Source organism: Arabidopsis lyrata, assembly GCF_000004255.2.
Source record: "Arabidopsis lyrata subsp. lyrata unplaced genomic scaffold ARALYscaffold_5, whole genome shotgun sequence".
In the NCBI taxonomy this organism is placed as follows: Eukaryota; Viridiplantae; Streptophyta; class Magnoliopsida; order Brassicales; family Brassicaceae; genus Arabidopsis; species Arabidopsis lyrata.
In genome coordinates this window covers 1,543,861-1,566,087 of record NW_003302551.1, presented here as the reverse complement: position 1 = coordinate 1,566,087, position 22,227 = coordinate 1,543,861, and the positions used below count along the sequence as shown (strand labels likewise).

Genomic DNA, 22,227 nt, shown 5'->3' with positions numbered 1-22,227 from the left:
TTTATATAGTATAGTTTCTGGATATGCGTTATAGTTCTATATATATTTCGCTTTAGTGAGTTTTTGTAATTTAGTCTGAAAGATGTTATATGACATAGTTAAAAACTCTGTTGAGGTGACATACATGATACATAACTTGTCATTGGTTATAGTTTTTTTGTATTACTCATTCAAAAAAGTTGTTTCTCAAAATGCATCGTGTGGTTTTGGTTTCCGTCGTTAGGTAAAATGGAACTTTATTTGCGTCCCTAATAACTTACACCATTTGTATATATTATTATTATGGTGTTGATAATAGAGTGATATTTTTTACCCTTAAGTTTCGTTAGTATATATTTCAGTTTAACTGTTGAGATTTGGTTTCTTTTTTAAAAACTTAATTTATTAATTTTATGGATAAATTCTATATCGTTTAATCAATAGTCGTTTTTGTTAATTTTCTGATTTAGTTTTTAATATATATTTTCCATTTTTATGTTCTTTCCAAATAATCGTTAGGTCTACATATATGTATCCCGCATTTATACCTCATTGGAATATTTAGCCGCGTAATCTTTTGTTATGGGTTCTACAATGATACCTTTTACATCTGATTCATGTGATGGTGGTTATTTTCGTATTGCGTCTCTTAACCCTAACATGGGTGAGTGGTCTGTCTCGGTGAAGATTTTGAATTGTTGGTCTGTTTCGCGTGGCACGGGTAGAGAGCTCAATATGATTTTGGGTGACGAGCATGTTAGTTTTTTGATAACTTACCTGCTATACATGTTTTCGATATTAAATTGAATTGGTTTTGTCTTTGACGTTTTATTTGCAGTTCACACAAATCCAAGCCGTTGTTCGTGATGAATTAATTGATAATTATCTTTCAAGATTGATAATCGATGAGTGGGTGAGCATTAAAAATTTTGATGTATCACGGGTTAACAGCATATTGAGACCAGTACCGCATAGATTCAAGATTGTGTTTCGTTCGGACACTTTAGTGCAAAGTATTAATATGTGCTCCAGTAGAACCTATTTCAATCTAACTGAGTTTGTGAGTATATTGAGTGGTATTGTTAATCCGAATATTTGCGTTGGTAAGCCTAATTTATAAATTTATTTGTGCTTTTGGAGTTTATTTGCGGTTCATGTTCTGACTGTATTATTCATGTGTGTGTTTCATAGATGTTGTTGGCAAAATTGTCAACGTGAGAGAGTTGGTTTTTGTTCCTTCCGTGGAACATTCTCAAGGAGGATATTTTGAGCTGTACTTTGGTTTACGTGATACTGAGTAAGTCACTATTCTTTTAAAGATTTAAACCAGAATATAATGTCTTATATGACTTCTTCAAATCTTAAAATTAGGTGTATCCATCTAGAGTGTCGTTTAACGGGTGACCTTGCAGTCGAGTTCTATGACTTATGGAAGCATCGTTCACGTAACACAGTGATATGTATTATCAAGTTTGTGAAATTAGAACTATCACAGGAACATAGGTGGAGATGTACCAATGTTACCGGAAGTACGAGGATTATGTTGAATCCGGATCTCAGTATTACCGACGAGATGCTTTGTTGGTAAGTATTTTTTTTTTCCGTTTACAATCAAAACTCTAAAGTTGGCGACTGGACATTCACTGTTTATGGTGTTCTTAATCGGATGTCAGGAATCCTGAAAATGACCAAGTACCAATCATCACACGGAAGGAGAATGTCATGGAGTGATGATGTTCGTTGATTTCTTATTTTGTTGGTGAATGATTTTAAAAGATGATTTATTATTATTTTTTAGCATTTATAATATTATTGAATTTTTTAAATTTCATCATTTTCCATAATTTTACCACACTAAATCCTAAACAATTTACCATTTTTTCTTACACTACCAAGTAACACCTAAACAATCCCTTATTTCACATGATTTTACCATTTATACAACATTCTTCCCGCGCATGCGCGCGGGCAATCACCTAGTTATTTAAATAAGCAATATCAATTTGTGGTGATTTTGTTCCCATGGCTTCCTTTGCAAGAGCTTCTCCCTTCAAGTACCCCTTTTCAAAAATACCCTCTTTGAGAGTCCATTTTTAAGTTTGCCCTCTTTTAATTTTTAATGACCATTTTATTCTTATTTCAAATAAAATTAGGTCCACAAAATACAAAATATTTTTTGGCGGGAAAAGTGATCCCGCAATTTTCCAGCCAAACACTTGTAAAAACCTTTAAAATACGTTGTAAAATTTTCCCGCAGTGATTCCGCAATTTTTTTGGCGGGAAAAATTTACAAGGTATTTTAAAGGTTTTACGGAGTATTTGCAAGTGTTTTGTAAGGCTTTACAATGTATTTTAAAAAGTTTTACAAGGTACTTATAAGGTTTTATAAGGTATTTATAACTTGTAAAACCTTATAAAAATCTTGTAAAACCTTATAACTTGTAAAACCTTATAAAATAGCTTGTAAAATCTTATAATATTTTATAAATACCTTATAAATACGTTGTAAAACCTTTTAAAATACATTGTAAAACTTTATAAATACCCTGTTAAAAACCTTTAAAATACCTTGTAAAATTTTCCCGCCAAAAATTTAACACCAAAAAAATTGCGGAATCACTTTTCCCGCAAAAAAAATTTTTGGCGGGAAAATTTTTTGGCGGGAAAAAATTTTACGGGAAAATTTTACAAGGTATTTTAAAGGTTTTACAAGTTTTTACAAGTGTTTTGGCGGGAAAAATTGCGGGATCACTTTTCCCGCAAAAAAATATTTTGTATTTTGTGGACCTAATTTTGTTATATTTCCTTATATATTTGTAATATCTTTTATAAAAAAAAGGGTAATTTAGTCATTTGTACATAAAAAGGGATATTTTTAAAAATGGACAGCCAAAAAGGACATTTTTGAAAAGTGATATTGAAAAATGGGCATTTTTGTGAGTCTCCCTCCAAACAATGACTTAAGTTGACTATCCCAACTTTTTTCGTTCTACTTACATAGATTAAGTTGGTTTTATAGACTATAATCGTACATGATCCTTCACACAAAAGATTATTTTATAATTATAATGTATGACTGAAGTCAATAAAAACGATTAATTGAGCAAAATAATAAAATGTTAGGGTTTTGTTAAGTTAGCTGCATGTTTAATTGTAAATTTGGATTAATTATTTGAGTAAAATAAGGGTTAGTAACACCGATGAAAAATTAATGTAAATATTCTAGTAAAAGATGAATAATTAATTCAATAGAATGGGAAGCTATGTCAATCATTATAACAATTTTGTTAATCATATGTGAGGATAAGTTTTTTTAGAGTCTTTTTAATTAATGTATAAGGGATATGTTTTTGCATAAGTTATTTGAATAAATAGGTTTTCTTTTTTTGCAAGATTAAACGATAAAACAAAAGTATTAATCGAGATCATAATGCAGAAGTGATAACCTTTTGTCATGTCTATTTTTTTACATAACTTCAATTCAAATAATGATATAACAATAACATTAATGAGAAAAAAAAATTGATAAATTTTAAATCTCACATCGGTTGATAATTTTTCTTAATTTAAAATTATTGTACAATATAAGTACCTAAGATTTTCTAAGCTAATTGAAATGCTATTATGAGATGAAATGTCAAGTGTGCTTTCAAATTACCACTAAATTTTGTACTCATTTCTATGGACCATAATCGACTTGATAGAATATGAATATATTTTGGGATTTTGAAAATATATTTACCCAAGAGTTATAATGCACTCTCTCTTAAGCATCTGATATATTAGTTTGTACATTTTCCTACGTTTTGCCTTTCAACGTTTATGACGTTTATGGAGAATTACAATCCAGTTGTGGTATTGGAATCTTTGATTGAACTAGAGTCATCTAACCTTATCATTTCTAATTTCCAAATTCCAACTAGAGTTATTTAATCCAATTGGTTATTGGGCAGAATCTTCTCCTTGAGTAGTTTTACTAATGAAATTAGTTTTTCCAAGTCTTTTTTTTTTTCCTTTTCTTTGCAAGTATTTGTTACGTATGCTTTAAAATTGTTGCTACAATAAGACCGTAAAATATAAAACTGATAAAAGTGTATTCATAAATTCTCTCAAGGGAGATTTAAATGTATATTAGTAATAAAATTCACCTTTGAATACTAAAAAATATTTATCCTTCACAAATAAATTAAATTAAATCAATTGATTCTTAAACTATACACTATATAACTATTTTTAATATTCGGCGAGACTAAAGTTCAGCTAGTCATTACACTTTTATCAACTTGCTACTTTTATTCTTGTTGACTTTTATTTTTGAAATAGTAAGTTAATACGAAAAAATCAATTTGATAAAATATGAATAGTGAAGCCTGCTAAATTTATTGTCGGCACTGCCGACTCGGCAGTGGGCTACTCACGGCCACGGACCAATATTGCAGAATTTTATTAGTTTCCAATCAATTGTTTTTTTCCATAATAATTTATTGTACTTTACGATTCCGAATTTAATAGATGGAAAGTGAGTCTGAAAAACCCTCTTTTTTTTTTGACGGCAGAGTATGAAATCTTTATAATCACAGTTTTTTTTTTTTGTTAAAAACTTTATAATCACAGTTTCTTTAATCTTTGCTTCTTTTGCTAAGCTTTGATCACGGGAACGACGAACAAAATTTCAAATATCTAATAACATGACAATGATATAAAGTATAATTCATATCAAAACAACAAAACATCCTTTTTATTCGGAGGAACTCTAAGTTATCACCTCCTTTTTACATTCATAATTTTGTTGAAAATTTCAGTAAAAGTTTTGAGGATAAAAAAACATTCGAAGATTTGTTTTAGATTAGGGTGAGCATAGTTTTTTTTTTTTGAGCAAAAGGGACAAGCATAATTCTCCTGTTATTGTTCGTATCCATTGCCAAAGAAATGTATTTCTGAAATAAGACAAGCTTTTATTTTTGATTGGGAATGAGAGACAGGGCGGAAATAGAGATTTTTCGAGTCCTGTTTGAGACAAATATAATATTAAAATATATCTATAAATAATTATATATATTTATAGTATATTTATATATCATATAATGTAATAGAAAATATTAGAAAATTTAGTTGACTTCTTTAATCTTATTACTTTATGTTTTGTTCATCTAGATTTAATATTTTTAGTTTTTCTAAGTTTTAAATGTATTATTCCCTCTCTTTCAATATAAGTGATGTTTTAGAACTGAAGAGCTAAAAACATCCAAATCAGTTTGAAGGATACGTTTTTGTATAGATAGTGTTTTTGTAACTTTAATAGCATTTTCTTAAAGCACAAAACCAAATAATATACAAATTGGAGACATGAGGCTTTTATGATTTCAAGCTTTTACACGACATACATCGCTTTACCCATGTTATAGTACGCAATTAGGCATCGCTTAGGAGTAGGTGTCGGCTAATTTTATTTTTTCCAACAGCTTATGCATTATTCGTGTTTTAAATGTTACCATAAGTCCATAACAAGAATACTATCACGAATTACTAAAAATCCATGTCTTAGCAATCCATTACTCTTTTTATTAGTATAAATCATCAACTAAACACTTATACATTTTATAGTTTTTAATTGAATATATAAACAATTCCTACTGAATTCTTCTTTATATGAGTTTTAAATTGATTGGTATAAGCTTTTCTTAACATATACTCCCTCCGTTTCGTTTTACTTGTCGTTATAGAATTAAAATTTTGTTTCATAATAGTTGTCGTTTTAGGTTTTCGATGCAAATATTTTGTGAAAATTCTAGTTTTATCCCTACTGTTTTAATGTTTCGACCAATGAATTTTTTTATAAATTATATTAATAAAGGCTAAAACAGAAAATTTAATGTTTTTATTAATTTGTGTGAGAAAACCTTAAACGACAACTAAAACGAAACGGAGGGAGTAATAAATACGTATGGTTTTTCTATTGGTTTCTATAAATGTTAAGCAAATGGAAATGTAGAATTTATTAGTTCTGTGTTTCTCTAAGATATTGAAAGAAGATTAAATTCTAATTGGTAATCTGAAAGTAACATAAAATTTTAACCTTTGTAAGAAAATATACTCCATTTTTTCACTTTCAGTAATGTCACTTTAAGGTTTTGCAAAGAACATGATATGATCATTCATTTTATTTTTAGGTTTAGAACAAGGAAAAAAAAACTCAACAAACATTCGTGGTCTTAGTGTAACAACATACAAAAAAAAAAGTAGTACATTGTGTTAAAACAACTCAAATTGGAATGTCAATATCTTTCGAACAAGCAATGTTTATATGAGTTCTTTATCAAAAAAAAAGTTTACCAACTGGACAACCTTCTGAGATAGCTAATGGAGATTGTAAAGAATTTGGGTAATTGGTATTCATATTTTTTCTCCTAATTCAATTTGATTAACGTCGAGTTGCCAACTTAAATAAATAAAAATACTTAAGAGAGTAGCATTAAAATTGAAACGATTTGTTAACCATATAATCGACATCTATGAGTCAAATCAGAAGAATAATCGTTCTATGAGTAGAGCTAGGGACAGGTTCATAAAAATATAGCTAAATTTTCAAAGCATAATTCAATTTCATTAGATTTTTTGGTTACCTTTAGTGGAATATGATTCGAATGTTAGAATCATTATAAGAGTACATTATACTTGTCAAATATTATAGAATAGAATATATTATTGAGTTGTGTTTTATATGAAAACACAAGATACATACATACAGTGTCAACATTAACATAGTGTCAACATCCACATAATGTAAACTTTCCTAAACACATAAAGAAATAACTTGTACAAGAAGTAATATAGAGATCTAGAATATTCTTCGAGTTGGGCTTCACGGGCTTCATTTCATAATGGACTTTAATGGTCCATATTACTTGGTCCACAAGATACACATCTTGCTTATCTCCAATAATACTATAATTTATATTTGACAATCACCATATAAGAAACAGTTTTTATGACAGATTTCAGTTCTTTGGTCGTTTATGGCCGTGTTCTTTTTAGAGTCGTGCGACTCTCTGCGACTTTTTCATTAACAACTGCTTATGTAATTATATGGGTTTTCAAGGGTACAATTGTAAATTTTGCTAATTCCCAATTAAAGTTCAATTTTTTTTCTTCTGTAAATTATCTTCTCTATCGTCTTCTCCGTCGAGATCTGTACATGGTTTTCAAACTCGCGACAGTCGCAGCTTCAAATTAAAGGCATGGCTGGTGTCGCTATTAATTTGAGCGACTCCGAAATCCTGAAATTAAGTCGCTGCGACAAGAAAAAATGAGAGATACAGAAGAATTGAAGGAGAAGTAAAACTGTTTTCTTGGTTGCCGGACGCAATCGCTGCGATTATACAGAAGAACAGGGCCTATGTTTACGTCTGTTTTTTTTATCAACGAAATATTAAATTATTTTAGCTGTTGCATGGATGAAGTAGATTTTGCAAGGGGCCTCAACATTGACTGCGCTTAGGATAAAAATACACCGAAAACGACTAAACCAGACTAAACCTGAAGATATTGATAAACACATCCGCTAGGATACTATGAATTTTCAAAAGACACCTTCGAATATATAGCTTCGACTAGAATTTATGTCAAATATAACATAAAATTGTTAAATACAAATAGGGAAGATATGCATCTTATCAAGAAAAATGGTAGAGCCTATAATACAAAGAGATCAACTAAATGTTGGGTTTGATTTTATGATTAATCATATCTTAAGACGACCTTAGAGTCTCGTTGTATCTCTCGTGATACCTACCTTGTCCCTTATCTTTTTGTTCGTGTCCATGTACCTGCATACATATCATACAATAATATCATGATGATAAAATCATGCAATATATCATTATTGTAACTTTGTAAGAAAGCAAAAACAATTGCACATGCCAAACTACTGTTAAAACAAGAACAGGGCGACATAACATTATTTTTACGTGAGGCACAACAACAACAAGAGCAAATTTTAGTGGATGGATTAGAAAAGTAAACTTAAAGGAAATATAAAATAAAGACGTTGATTATTTTAAACATGCACTTGTATTTTGTACGTTTTTTTTTTGCTAAGTGAGTAAATATCATATAAATGAAAATATTTTTGGGATTACATGTTGATTACCAAAAATATTTGGTTCCTTGGCAAAAAGAAAGAAGAAAACAAGGAAGCCGTAGATGGAACCCGTAGATCACCTGATCCAAAGAGACATTAGCATTCTAAATTTTCTCCGATGCCTCCTAGCATTGATGGAATTAATGATTTCTCGGTCAATGGCCCTGAAGATGGTATGCGGCTGAATCACTTGGTCATTGTGTAGAAGATTTTTTCTCTGCTTCCAAATAGCGTAGACAGTAGCCTGAGCGACGATCTTTCTAAGAATAGAAGGAGAAGATGCAGCAGCATTTTTGGTCCAAGAGATAAGGGAATCCCAATTCTGGAACTGACAAAAGAGGCTGCCTGAGTCTTGAATTAACCATGGTCCATATTGACGCACTGAAGACACAAGTAAGGAGAAGGTGGTCTCTGGTCTCTGCAAAAGAAGAGCACATACAACAAAGCGGAGAAATCGGCATGCCCCAAGAAGCCAATCTTGCCCGAGTAGGCATGCAACTTGTCAAGATGTGAGATCCACATATTGAATGAGTTTCTTGGAGTAGCCCCTTTGAACCAAATAGAAGAGATCCAATCTTTTTCCTCATCTCTCTGCCTCAAGACCTCCCACGTCTTAGATGAAGAGTAACCATTACAAACCACATTGTTCACAGCCCACACATACACATCTTCCACATTTAACTGAAGTGGAAGAGGAATTGTGGTAAGAAAAATCTGAAGGTCGAGGGTTTGTTGGGAGCGAGATGATGGGAAAATCCACTTGTATTTTGTACTTTGTACGTCTTCCACTTGTATTTTGTACGTAGTCTAAGAAAATTACATGTTCAAACTGTATACGTAATGGTGAATTCACATTTATATATTATGTTACTAATATGTTAATAACAAACAAATAGAAATATGAACTTAATTAGAAACGCTAATGCGATTAGTTGTTGGAAATACAATTTCTTAAGAAAATTGAATCACATAATATATAGAGGATAGAGGTAGGCCATAACGAAAAATAACGCGTATTATGTTATTGTCATTGATTAACTTAGATTACTTTGTATTTAATGAATGGTCTTATAATTTGACAACTCCGGTTTCCACGAGGAGTGAAACAAAAGTGATAGTCATGTGCTTAACCATGATTAGTAGAGCCTTTTCTCCAATTATTGAACCTTATTCAGGCTTAAAACACTCGAGGGATTTAGTTACCTAAATATAATTGTCGGTAGCTTGAAGTTATCCTAAAATCGATTATCTGCTTCCAAATTTATATTGTTATCAATTAAATCCATCATTATTAAGAGAAGTTAAAAACCTAAATTAGGCTAAACTCAGAGCACTGGCAAGTGGCAATTTGGCAAAAATAAACAGAATTTTATACATTTGGTTTTAACTTTTATGCAGACAACGAATCATCTGTGCTCGTGCAGCATGCGATGAATCCTAGCCGTTGAATTTAATACTCCATTATCAACGGTGAAGATAAATTCTAACAAAAAGTTTTAGACAATTACCTCAAAAGAAGAGTAATACCAAAAAGCTGCCTTCGGAAATCTTAAATGTAGTTGAACGGTTAGTGGTCGTTAGACTGATAACATAATTAAACACATTTTATTTTTGTAATTAGTTAATTTACTTATATTTAAATTTGGAAAATTAGAGGTCAAATATCAAATTTGAAAAGTATGAAAAGTGGTAATTCAGCATCACAGTCAAAGTATACCAACAGTGAAAAAACATAAATGTCAGAAAAAAAACATGGGTTGTGTTATAAAAGAGTATTTGATTTTATGGTGGATATATAAATATTTAATGAAGAGAAAATTATACCCGCAGAAAGATCGGGATACTGAATAATAAAGAGATGAGAGGGAGAGAGATTATTACTTCTCTTATAATTGAAGTAATGCGAGTTGTGAAGGTGTGAATTACATCGAACGATTTCGATCGTTTATATAGAGGTAGAAAAGATAAGTTACTATGCTGCATAGTGACGGTGGGCTCCACACAAAATATTATTTTACGATCGTTTACGCATGTGTATTTGATGTTGCAGCTTTCCTTGACTTTTACAACACTCCCCCTTGGAGACCAGTGTCACTATGTCTCTTGCGTAATATTTTATGTTGCCTCGTTAAAAACCTTTCTAGGAAAATCCGGTGGGAAAAACCATAGTAGGTAAAAAGAGTGCAACCGCGCAAGCTCCCCCTCGAATGATCAGGATCATAACTTACAAGTCTTGTTGACGACGCATTCCAATGTTATGAACATGTTTCCTGAATATAGAGGTGGGTAATGATTTCGTGAAGAGATCCGCAGAATTCTCGGATGATCGGACATATTTTACTTCAATGTCTTTATTCTTCACGAGTTCTTGGGTGTATGAAAAGAATTTCGGAGGGATATGTTTGGTTCTATCACTTTTGATATATCCTTCCTTCGTTTGGGCAACGCATGCAGCATTATCTTCATATAGGATGGTTGGCTCTTTGTTTACGTTGATCCCACTACTTGATTGAATGTGTTGGCTTATTGATCTCAACCATACACATTCTCTACTTGCTTCATGTAGTGCAATGATTTCAGCATGATTTGAAGAAGTAGCCACAAGCGTTTGCTTCTGGGAACGCCATGATATAGCAGTGCCTCTGATTGTAAAGACATATCCAGTCTGTGATCGGGCTTTATGTGGATCTGATAAATATCCCGCATCTGCAAAACCAACAATTTGCCCTTTTGAATTTTTAGGATAAAATAATCCTAAATTTATCGTCCCTTGAAGATATCGGAAGATATGTTTAATCCCATTCCAATGCCTTCTCGTAGGAGATGAACTGAATCTTGCCAAAAGATTAACGGCAAATGATATATCAGGTCTTGTACAATTAGCAAGATACATAAGTGCTCCTATTGCACTTAGATACGGTACTTCAGGACCAAGTATCTCTTCATTTTCCTCATGCGGTCGAAATGGATCACTCTCAACGTTAAGTGATCTAACGACCATAGGAGTACTAAGAGGAGTTGCCTTATCCATGTTGAATCGTTTTAGCACTCTTTTAGTATACGTGGATTGGTGCACAAATATACCCTTTTGGAAATGTTCAATTTGTAGGCCAAGACAAAACTTTGTTTGTCCGAGATCTTTCATCTCGAATTCCCCTTTTAAATAGTTTGTTGCTTTCTGTATTTCATCTTGAGTCCCAATTATATTTAGATCATCAACATATACCGCGATTATCACAAATCCGGATTTTGTTTTCTTGATGAAAACACATGGGCATATAGGATCGTTCACGTATCCTTCTTTCGTTAAATGTTCACTGAGACGATTATACCACATTCACCCAGATTGCTTTAACCCATATAATGATCTTTGCAACTTTATTGCACATAACTCTTTGGGTTTAGATTTCAATGCTTCTGGCATATTAAACCCGTCGGGAACTCTCATATAGATATCTGTATCTAATGATCCATACAAATATGCTGTAACAACATCCATGAGACGCATTTCTAAATTTTCATCAGCCGCTAGACTCATCAAGAATCTAAACGTTATTGCATCCATAACGGGAGAATATGTTTCCTCATAATCAATCCCGGGTCTTTGAAAAAATCCTTGAGCTACAAGACGAGCCTTGTATCTCGTAATTTCATTTTCCTCATTTCGTTTTCTAACGAAAACCCACTTGTATCCAACCGGTCTCACATCTTCAGGTGTGAGTATAATAGATCCGAATACATTTTGCTTATTGAGCGAATCAAGTTCGACTTGTATTGCATCTTTCCATTTTATCCAGTCATGTCTCTTTTGACATTCATATACCGACTTTGGTTTTGGATCCTCGTTTTCCTCATCAATTTCTTTTGCTACGAGGTATGAGAAAACGTCATCGACTTCATCCATTTTATTTCGATCCCAGATCTTTCCATTATGGATATAGTTGATAGAAATCTCATGATTTCCTTCAGGTTCACGATTTTCTACATCATCATTATTCTCATGATTTGTCTCCTCCAAAATATTTTCAGCTATTTTGGGAGTATCGAGCTTTTCAGCTTCCTTTCGCTTTCTAGGATTTTTATCCTTAGAACCAACTGGTCTACCACGCTTCAGGCGTGTTCTAGACTCACGTGTATCGTCTGCTTTTCCATGTTCTTGTGGAATTTCGATCCGAGCAGGAACATTTGCAGCTGGAATATGTGATTTGATTATCGTTTTAGTATCTGCAAAAGCATCAGGTAATTGATTTGCTATACTTTGTAAATGCATAATTCGTCGAACTTCCAGTTCCGACTGTTTCGTAGGAGGATCAAGATGTAACAAAGATGGTACGCTCCACTTTATATTCTTTCCTACTTGTTTGTTTTCTCCCCCTAGAACTGGGAACTCTTTTTCATCAAAATGACAGTCAGCAAAGCGTGCCGTAAAGAGGTCACCAGTTCGAGGTTCTAAATACCTTATAATGGATGGAGAATCATAACCCACATATATCCCTAACCTTCGTTGGGGTCCCATCTTTGTACGTTGTGGCGGTGCTACAGGCACATATACCGCACAACCGAAAATCTTTAGATGAGAAATATTTGGTTCACGACCAAATACTAGTTGTAATGGGGAATATTTATGATATGCACTTGGTCTCATTCAGATAAGTGCTTCAGCATGCAAAATAGCGTGTTCCCATACAGAGGTTGGGAGTTTTGATCTCATGATCAATGGTCTTGCAATTAATTGCAAGCGTTTAATTAAAGATTCAGCCAAACCATTTTGTGTATGAACATGAGCTACAGGATGTTCTACTTCAATTCCCGTTACCATACAATAATCATTAAAAGCTTGGGATGTGAATTCACCAGCGTTGTCTAGTCTAACTCTTTTAATATGGTAATCAGAAAACTGAGCTCTCAATTTGATTATTTGAGTTAGAAATCTCGCAAATGCAATATTTCGAGATGATAATAGACAAACATGTGACCATCTGCTGGATGCGTCAATTAATACCATGAAATAGTGGAATGGTCCACATGGTGGATGTATTGGTCCATAAATATCTCCTTGAATTCGTTCAAGGAATTTTGGTGATTCTTTATCAATTTTGGTTGGCGATGGCCTTATGATAAGTTTTCCAAGAGAACATGCGGCACATGTCTTTTTATTCCCATGATATATCTCCTGGATTTTCAATGGGTGTCCATGTGAGCTCTCTATGATTTTTCGCATCATCGAGGTGCCTGGATGACTGAGGCGATCATGCCATAATGTGAAATCTTCTGGATTTCTTTTAATCACTAGATGCGATTCGATTGCACTTATATGAGTATAATGCAATCCTGAAGGAAGTTTTGGAAAATTTTCCAATATAAGCCTTTTTCCCGATTTATCAGAAGTTATGTACATATACTTCTTTTCATTCTCAGTTGCAGACTGAGTATCATATCCTTGAAGGTATATGTCTTTGTAACTCAACAAATTCCTTTTAGATTTTGGAGAATACAAGGCATTTTTTATGGAAAACTTGGTTCCATTAGGCAACATAAAGTTAGCCATACCAGTTCCTTCAATCACGTCTACAGGACCTGATATTGTATTGACAATAATGTTTGTCGGTTTTAAGTTAGAGAAATATCTTTTGTCCTTTAGAATAGTGTGTGTTGTCCCACTATCTGGTATACAAATTTCTTGAGCCATTTCCTTGGAGATTGTTTCATCCATTTTTGTGATTAAGATAAACATCAATAAAAGGAAAGTAAATTTTATTCATAAAAGGAAAACACACAATAATTATACATTAAATTGTTGTTAAAACAACATTATTTTTCAAAATAACAAAAGCATAATATTATATATATGGCATAACTAGAGACTATTTCAGCAATCTCAATACAAGCTCTTTAGTTAACCGCAAAAGCGGTCTAATCCAAATCATTTGCAAAGGAGGGAGAATCGAGATACGATGTATCTTCGAAGTTTTCTGCTAAATTGACTTCTTTCCCTTTTCCTTTCGTGGAATTCATGTATACCTTACAAAGATGTGGAGGAGTTCGACACGTACGGGCCCAATGACCCTTAGATCCACATCTATAACACACATTCTCACTCTTCTGGGTGGAATTTTCTTGGTGTTCCTTCCCTTTTGAATCATTTTGAGGACGAACCCATTTGAACGACCTCCTTCCACGTGAGTTGTAATTTCTTCCACGCCCACGATTAAAACGACCACCACGACCCCGATATGATTGATTCCCTTTCTCAGGATAGTTTACATCCTTTTTCTCCGGATTGTTTACATCTGTTGCATTCACTTCAGGGAATGCTTTGGTTCCTGCAGGCCGAGCATTGTGGTTTTTGATGAGAAGTTCATTATTCTTCTCTGCTATCATAAGTGCCACAATCAGCTCGGAAAATATTTTGTACTTGCAGTTCCTGTATTGTTCTGCAAGAACATAGTGCTCCTTATGGAATGTAAGGTAGGTTTTATTGAGCATTTCGTCTTCGCTCACTTTCTTACCACAGTATTCCAACTGAGCCACGATTCTTAACATGGTAGAATTATACTGTGCTACCTTGTTAAAATCTAGGAACCTCAAATTTGCCCATTCGTCAAGGGCATGTGGGAGAGTTATTGCTTTCTGGTTGTCAAACCTATTTTTTAAAGCATTCCACAACTCCACGGGGTCTTTTACATTTGCATAATCATGCATCAGATTTTCATCTAGATGCTTTCTTAGAAAAATTATCGCCTTTGCCTTTTCATTGGCAGGTGATTCATTTTTCTCTTTTATCGTCTCCAATAGATTCTGCGAATCTAAATGAAGTTCCACATCAGTGGTCCATGCTATGTAATTTGCTCCAGTGATTTGAAGAGCTTGGATCTTAAGCTTTTCAATGTTTGCGATTTGTTTTCTAAAAATAAAAACATAGAATATTATTAGAAATCTTTATTTAATTTATTTTAAAATATATTTAAAATGAACCGTTTACATTAATAATGCAAGCGATTACAAAAAGAAAAAGCGTACAAACAAGTAAACTAATGGTCAAACGAAATTCTTGCGGAGTAAAATCTACAACGCAAAGATTATAGATACACATAATAATGATTCCAAAAACAAATATTAAAAATAATCGAAACATTCTTCAAAACTTCAAAACTTCAAAATTCTTCTTCTTTTTTCGGAGAGAGTTTTTAGAGAGATGAAAAATTTTTGTTTTGATGAAATGAATGAGAAAATGAATGAATTTATAGATTGAAAAATACTATTCCTAGCCGTTGGAAAAAGTTGAATTTTTTGAAAAAATTTTGAAATTTTTCTTTGAGACCGTTGGCGGAAAAAGATTTAAACAAAAAAAATTAATCTGAAAAATTAGAGATCAATCAGATAAAATTATCGATTCAGATAAAAATATTTATACAGGTGAATAAACCATAATATAAACAAATAATTCACAGTGATATTATGGTGACAAATTATCCACATAGAAACAGTAAATATATATGTGGCGGCTCAGCCGACCGGTAGCAGAAATAAATATTTAAAGCAGTGCTTAAAATTAAGGCGGCTCAGCCGACCGGCAACAGAAATAAATATCTAAAGCAGTACATAAAATTAAGGCGGCTCAGCCGACCGGTAGCAGAAATAAATATTTAAAGCAGTGAATAAAATTTCAGGTGGCTCAGCCAACCATTAACAGAAAATAATTAATTATGGTGCATGAAGTAACATATATATACATATATAGTTTCTTTTATTTATTTATATAATTTTCTTTTCTCTTTTTTTTTTTTCTCATATTTTTTCTTTTAACGAGGCGACATACCGCCCGGTATAATACCGTATTTTTTTCAGCGATCATAGAGTGATCGTGCTGATAACGTGTTATAAAAGAGTATTTGATTTTATGGTGGATATATAAATATTTAATGAAGAGAAAATTATACCCGCAGAAAGATCGGGATACTGAATAATAAAGAGATGAGAGGGAGAGAGATTATTACTTCTCTTATAATTGAAGTAATGCGAGTTGTGAAGGTGTGAATTACATCGAACGATTTCGATCGTTTATATAGAGGTAGAAAAAATAAGTTACTATGCTGCATAGTGACGGTGGGCTCCACACAAAATATTATTTTATGATCGTTTACGCATGTGTATTTGATGTTGCAGCTTTCCTTGACTTTTACAACAGGTTGTATATTATTTTAAATAGTAACAATTTTTTTTTAAGAAAGAAAACAAATTTGAGAATTGAAGACTCTGCAAAATACTGCATGGAAGTCATAAGAGCAAACGAACTTTCACAACTTTTGAGGAAGCCAAATTTTTTTTACGATTTTATTAATTTAATTGATAAGAAGATGAAGAAAAATATCTTTTTCGTAGTAAAAATGTTTTGACCACATTGGAACTAGTGAATCTGATTCTGATTCTGATTAGGGTTTTAAAGAAAAAACGATTTTCTCCAAAAATCACGGTGTTAATGACTAGGCTCCAGACAGCAAATCATAGTAGGTACTCGTTAACCGTGACGCAGCCTTGAAAAAGATATGATTAATTTTACTCCTTTAAAATACATTTTGCATGCTTTAGAGCAACTCCAACAACAATACACCAAAACACTAAATTTGGTGTTAAAATTTAGTCTTTTGGTATACTACTTTTTTTTTCATCTACAACCATTAACACCAAATCTCACACCAAAAATAAATTTAGTATTATTAAATTATTAAATTTTAGATTTTCACTATTTTTAATAGTTTGATAAATACTAATAGTTTAATTTTGTAATTTTATGTTGTCAGTATTTAATTGAACTTTAATATGTATTTTCAGTTTTAATTAATTTAGTATTTCCTTAAAAATTATGTATAAATTATTATTCATATTAATTATACTTTAAAGTACATATTTTTAAAAATAAAAACATACAAAAATTGATGGTATATTTGATTTTTAGTTGATAAATAATAATTTCATTAAAGTATATAAATCAAAATACAAATAAAATAATAATTTTTTTTTGGTGTTTTATGAACAGTGTTACACCAATTCATAAAACACCAAAAAAAAATTATCCCGTCGTTCATGGCGTCTCGTTGGAGAATACTTTGCACCAAATATAGTGGGATGACGTCACGTTGGAGAAGCCCTTATGCAATGTGGTCAATTATTCTGAAATTTATAAACCCAACCTTGCTGGTTAGAATTAAAGACTGGTTTTTCGAATCTTCATATATTTTGATAATACTTCCTCCGATTCATAATATAAAGCGTTTTGGAAAAAACTTTTTGTTTCACAATATAAGTCGTTTTCGAGTTTCGATATAAATTATACTCCTTTCGTTTCAAAATATAAGACGTTTTAGCTATAAGCACGCCGATTAATAATATTTACTTTTTAAAAGTTCAGCCAATCATAAAAGAGACTGCATAATAAAAATAATCATAAAATATTAAAATAATATATAATTTACATAGAAACTTGAAAACGACTTATATTGTGAAACAAAAAGGTTTCTCCAAAACGCCTTATATTTTGAAACGAATGGAGTATTACTTTAATATTTTATAATTATTTATATTATGCAGTCACTTTTATTATTGGTTAAACTTTTTAAAAGTAAATCCTTTTAATCGGTGTGCTTTCATCTAAAACGACTTATATTATGAAAGGGAGAGAATATGTTTAATAATAGTTACTCGATTCGATATATGCCTTCAATAAAAAGAAAATTATTCATGATTATATATTTATGTGTACATCATACATGTTCGCGTAGAAATTTGAATTTTGACCTTTCTAAGCTTGTTTTTAAACACATCTCGATCGGAAGTGATTATTATTAAGAAGTAAATTAACATCAAATACGGTTGTTGGTTGATGTCACTTGAAACACTGGTGTGTTGTCTCTTATGAAACTTCCAACATTCAAATTAAAAATAGCTGAAAAAATTAGTCGCAAGGCAATTACATGAAATGGTGTATGGTGATTCTTATATTATTCGTGTATGTGTTACTCTAATGTATTTCACTATATGAAAAAAAATGTACTTCATTAGAGGGTAAGGGTGAAACTACCAAACCTGAGTTCAATTCTCCCTGGAAACAAAAACAGATTTGTTTGGGAAGTCTGTCAGTTGGGCCTTATCCCAATTGGTTTACCTGGTAGCCAGAAATGCAGACGACCTGACTACCCTCTGGCACTTAGTCGGAAGGCATTCCAAACTCGGGATAGGCAGAGTGGTAGCCCGTAAGGGCCTAACCGTTAACACGGTGGACCAGTCCACTATGTAGCACCTCAGTGCGTTCCTACCGGAGCCGACCAGATAGCCGATAGAGTTTATAAAAAAAAAAAAAAAAAAAAAGGTAAATGTCTCTTATACATGTTCAGAAATTGAATGGGGCGATTGATGAGATATTTAAAGGATTCATTTCAACAAAGTTCAATCACTAATTCACTATGATTATGAACGAGTAAGTTGTCCTCTTTGTCTACTTTTTATTTGCAAAAATAGAATTTACACATCTAGTCTTTCTATTACACACCACCAAAACATGCATGGTGGTTAAGTTGGCCTAATGATAGATATCTTACGTTATGCATTAAGAAATGCACATACTATGTCTGAATGTCTCATCACATATTGTATTTATGCATGATGGATTAGATGTCGATAAATACTAATTTTAGCTATAACAAATTAGTATAAAATGGTAAAATTTTGAGTACTATTCTTAAGAAAATTCTACACATTTCTCCCTTAATAAGTGGAAAACTATATGTATTTATTGACCAGTGTTTAACATAAAGAACCTTAATTAATTATTTGTATTCACCCACTAATAATATTATAAATATTGAATAAATGGTGTTAAAAGAGAAGAAAAAAAAAAAGAACAAAAGATGGCCCATTTGGATACTAAAGGCAAAAAAGGTTGCAGAAGAAAAGTCACACGCTTCCAAAGTTCCTAACCATCAAAACCGCCTGCGACCCTCCCATGTGCTTTCTCTCTCCCTCTAGCACTACCAAATTTTGTTTAGGGATGCTCGTGATTATTTCAAAACTTTGCAGCTATATTTTTAAATCTTTATTTTAAATTTCTTTTTAAAATACCTCATATATAGAAAATCATCACACGAAAGAAAAGAACCCGACCTTTTTTTTTCTGCTTGCTTTGGTGGAGGAATCGAACTTTTTGTCAAATTTAAGCATTGATAAGAACCTAAAATTTGAAAATTTAAACTTTTGTTGAAAAATCAAAGTTTACCTCTCTATATGTGAAACAGTAAATCGGTTTAAAAACGAAGCATAAAAATAAATGTGAAAATTAATGTCAAACGTGTAGAACAGGTGAACAAGCCAACAAATGTAACAAAACATTCAATGATGTTTGGGTTTATTTACTCCAATAACTATCAAAATAACCAATTTTTTTATTTCTTTTTCTTAAACCATGTTTCAAAGTACATGCGCTCGGCTTGTGTCGTATGTTTTGCTGCAAAATAATAAATTCACCGTCGAAACCCTAAAATAAAACATTTTTTTGCAGAGATTTGTGTTTTTTTTAAAAGTAAAAGGAAGATAAAAATAAAAATGTAAGAAATAAATAAAACCTAGGGAAAACAGTTAAAAAAGTAAATGAAGGGGTCAAAACATTCTATAAATTCCACTTCAACCATCAACCTTCTTCTTCACTCCCATCAAAGCAGAGCAGCTATCTTTCTCCTTCACATTCCATTTTCTCTCACTCTCCTTCATTAAAGCTCTGCACTTTCTCAAACAGAATGTTCATGTAATAAACATCTTCCTTTCAAAAACTTTTTATTTCTATCTTGCTTATAATGTATAAAGTTCTAATTTTTGTTTGAAAATTTGTTCAATTGCAGGGGAAAGATGAGTCTTTTGGGATTTGTTCTGGTGGGATTTGCTGTAATGGTGTGCTCTGTTCATGGTTATGACGCTGGATGGGTCAATGCTCATGCTACCTTCTATGGTGGAAGTGATGCTTCAGGAACAATGGGTAAGAGCTTTCAATATGTTCTCTAAAATGTCTCAATGAAAACTAAATCTAGGAAATTCACACTTTTGTTGTCGTTGTTGTTGTTGTTGTCTCTAGGTGGGGCTTGTGGCTACGGGAACCTCTATAGTCAAGGATACGGAACCAACACGGCGGCGTTGAGCACCGCACTGTTCAACAACGGTCTTAGCTGCGGCGCGTGTTTCGAGATCAAGTGTCAGAGCGACGGCGCGTGGTGTTTACCTGGTGCTATCATAGTCACAGCCACCAATTTCTGCCCTCCTAATAACGCTCTTCCCAATAACGCTGGTGGTTGGTGTAACCCTCCGCTTCACCATTTTGATCTCTCTCAGCCGATTTTCCAACGCATTGCTCAGTACAAAGCTGGTGTTGTCCCTGTTTCTTACCGAAGGTAAACATAGATCTTTACCGTTACAATTACAAAGTCTTAATCTTTTTGCAGTTTCTTGATTATGTATCAAATTTCTTGCTATAGGTCTTCATAATAGCTCTGTTTCTTAAAGAATTAAGAGTTTTATGGATCTTCATAATTGCTCTGTTTCTTGTTGAAAGTTTCAATCTTTATTCAGTTTCGAATCTGGGTATCAATAATCTCTAAATGGGTCTTCATAAATCTAGTTATATCTCTGGTTTCGTTATTTAACTTTTCTCAAATGGCTCTGTTATTTAACTGATGTTTTTTTTGTTTGCTTTATGTGTAGGGTTCCGTGCATGAGAAGGGGAGGCATAAGGTTCACAATTAATGGCCACTCTTACTTCAACCTGGTTTTGGTGACCAATGTTGGTGGTGCTGGAGATGTTCACTCTGTAGCGGTTAAAGGTTCAAGAACAAGGTGGCAACAAATGTCAAGAAACTGGGGTCAAAACTGGCAAAGCAACAATCTTTTAAATGGTCAAGCATTGTCCTTTAAGGTTACTGCTAGTGATGGTCGTACCGTCGTCTCTAACAACATTGCTCCGGCTAGTTGGTCTTTTGGACAAACCTTCACCGGCCGTCAATTCCGTTGAAATTGTGTTAAGTTCAGTTTTATGCAGTTTAGGGTTTGTGTAGTAGTGGTTCAGGAAAGAGGAGAGAAAGAGAGAGGGTTTAAGGCTTTTTAGGGTTTTAAGTGGAGAGCCTTAAAACTTCTTCTTTGACTCTGAGGGGTAAAATGGAGAAAGGAGCTTATTTTAAAAGGGCTCTTTTGGTCATTTTAAGGATTAGGGTTTTAGTAAGTGGGTATTGAGTAGTAGAGTGGTGTGTCTAAGGGACCTCTATGTTTCACCAATGGGTTCCTTTGTTTTATCACTTTTTATTTTGTTTTATCTTTTTTCTAGCTTCTGTCTTGTGGTTTAAAAAAGCAGAAGTGGGTAGGGGCAGAGGAGGAAATTCACCACCCGCCATGTGTTTTACTTTTTGGGTCGTTTTGGTTTATGTTATCAAGTTGTCATGTAAGGGTTAAAGTTGTTTAAGATCAGCTTTACCTGGGCTTTGATAAGTGTTTTGTTACCTTACTATGAAATTTATGTGTTTTGTGTGATTTTAAGCTTATGCCTTTCTTTTTGAAGAACGTAAATAATTTTGACTTTGAAACTTCGGTGAATATTGAAAACGGAAGGTGTAAATAAAATATCATTCCAAAAGGAGATGCAATATAACACCAATGCGGCAATGACCATGTATTTGAACATTATAAAGCAAGTATTACTGAATACTAAAATTTGAATTTGAAACTCTAAAATAAATAGCATTCCAAAAGTAAAAATAAGAATCAATGCCCATGTGATTATTGAACATTCTAGGGAAAGATCAATAAATAATGGAACTGTTGACTGTTGTTAATTTTGGTAGTTAGGAATAAACAAAAAAAGTGACCTACTTGTTTATACTTTTATGATCAACTTTTTTGGTTGTTAATAATCAAAAACTAAAAGCCTAACAAAATGATCTACTAACTTTTGGTATATAATTCAACAAAAATAATAATCTTATGGTATATAATGGTTTTGATGGAAAAATAATTGCCATAATGATATCAAGAGTGCCTTTTCTTCATATATTTTCAACTGAATATCATGACTGTAATTA

At 32.5% G+C, this 22,227-nt stretch overlaps 1 protein-coding gene and 1 pseudogene across 1 annotated transcript; one reads left to right on the top strand and one right to left on the bottom strand.

Annotated features, from left to right (window-relative positions):
* Positions 1-8,153: 8,153 nt before the first annotated feature.
* LOC110228716 lies at positions 8,154-9,356 on the bottom strand (annotated as a pseudogene).
* Positions 9,357-19,787: 10,431 nt separating this feature from the next.
* LOC9311255 (expansin-A15) lies at positions 19,788-21,688 on the top strand. The gene is made up of 4 exons (XM_002876810.2): positions 19,788-19,913; positions 20,008-20,141; positions 20,238-20,550; positions 20,861-21,688. Exons 1-4 carry the CDS (start codon positions 19,906-19,908, stop codon positions 21,165-21,167), a joined length of 762 nt encoding a protein of 253 aa, XP_002876856.1. The 5' UTR covers positions 19,788-19,905; the 3' UTR covers positions 21,168-21,688.
* Positions 21,689-22,227: the final 539 nt, after the last annotated feature.

What these genes read in the sequence shown, in the direction of transcription:
- LOC9311255 (XM_002876810.2), top strand. An exon ending in TGATGCTTCAGGAACAATGG is followed by an intron (nt 20,142 to 20,237) that starts GTAAGAGCTTTC and finishes TGTTGTCTCTAG; the next exon opens with GTGGGGCTTGTGGCTACGGG. An exon ending in GTCCCTGTTTCTTACCGAAG is followed by an intron (nt 20,551 to 20,860) that starts GTAAACATAGAT and finishes CTTTATGTGTAG; the next exon opens with GGTTCCGTGCATGAGAAGGG.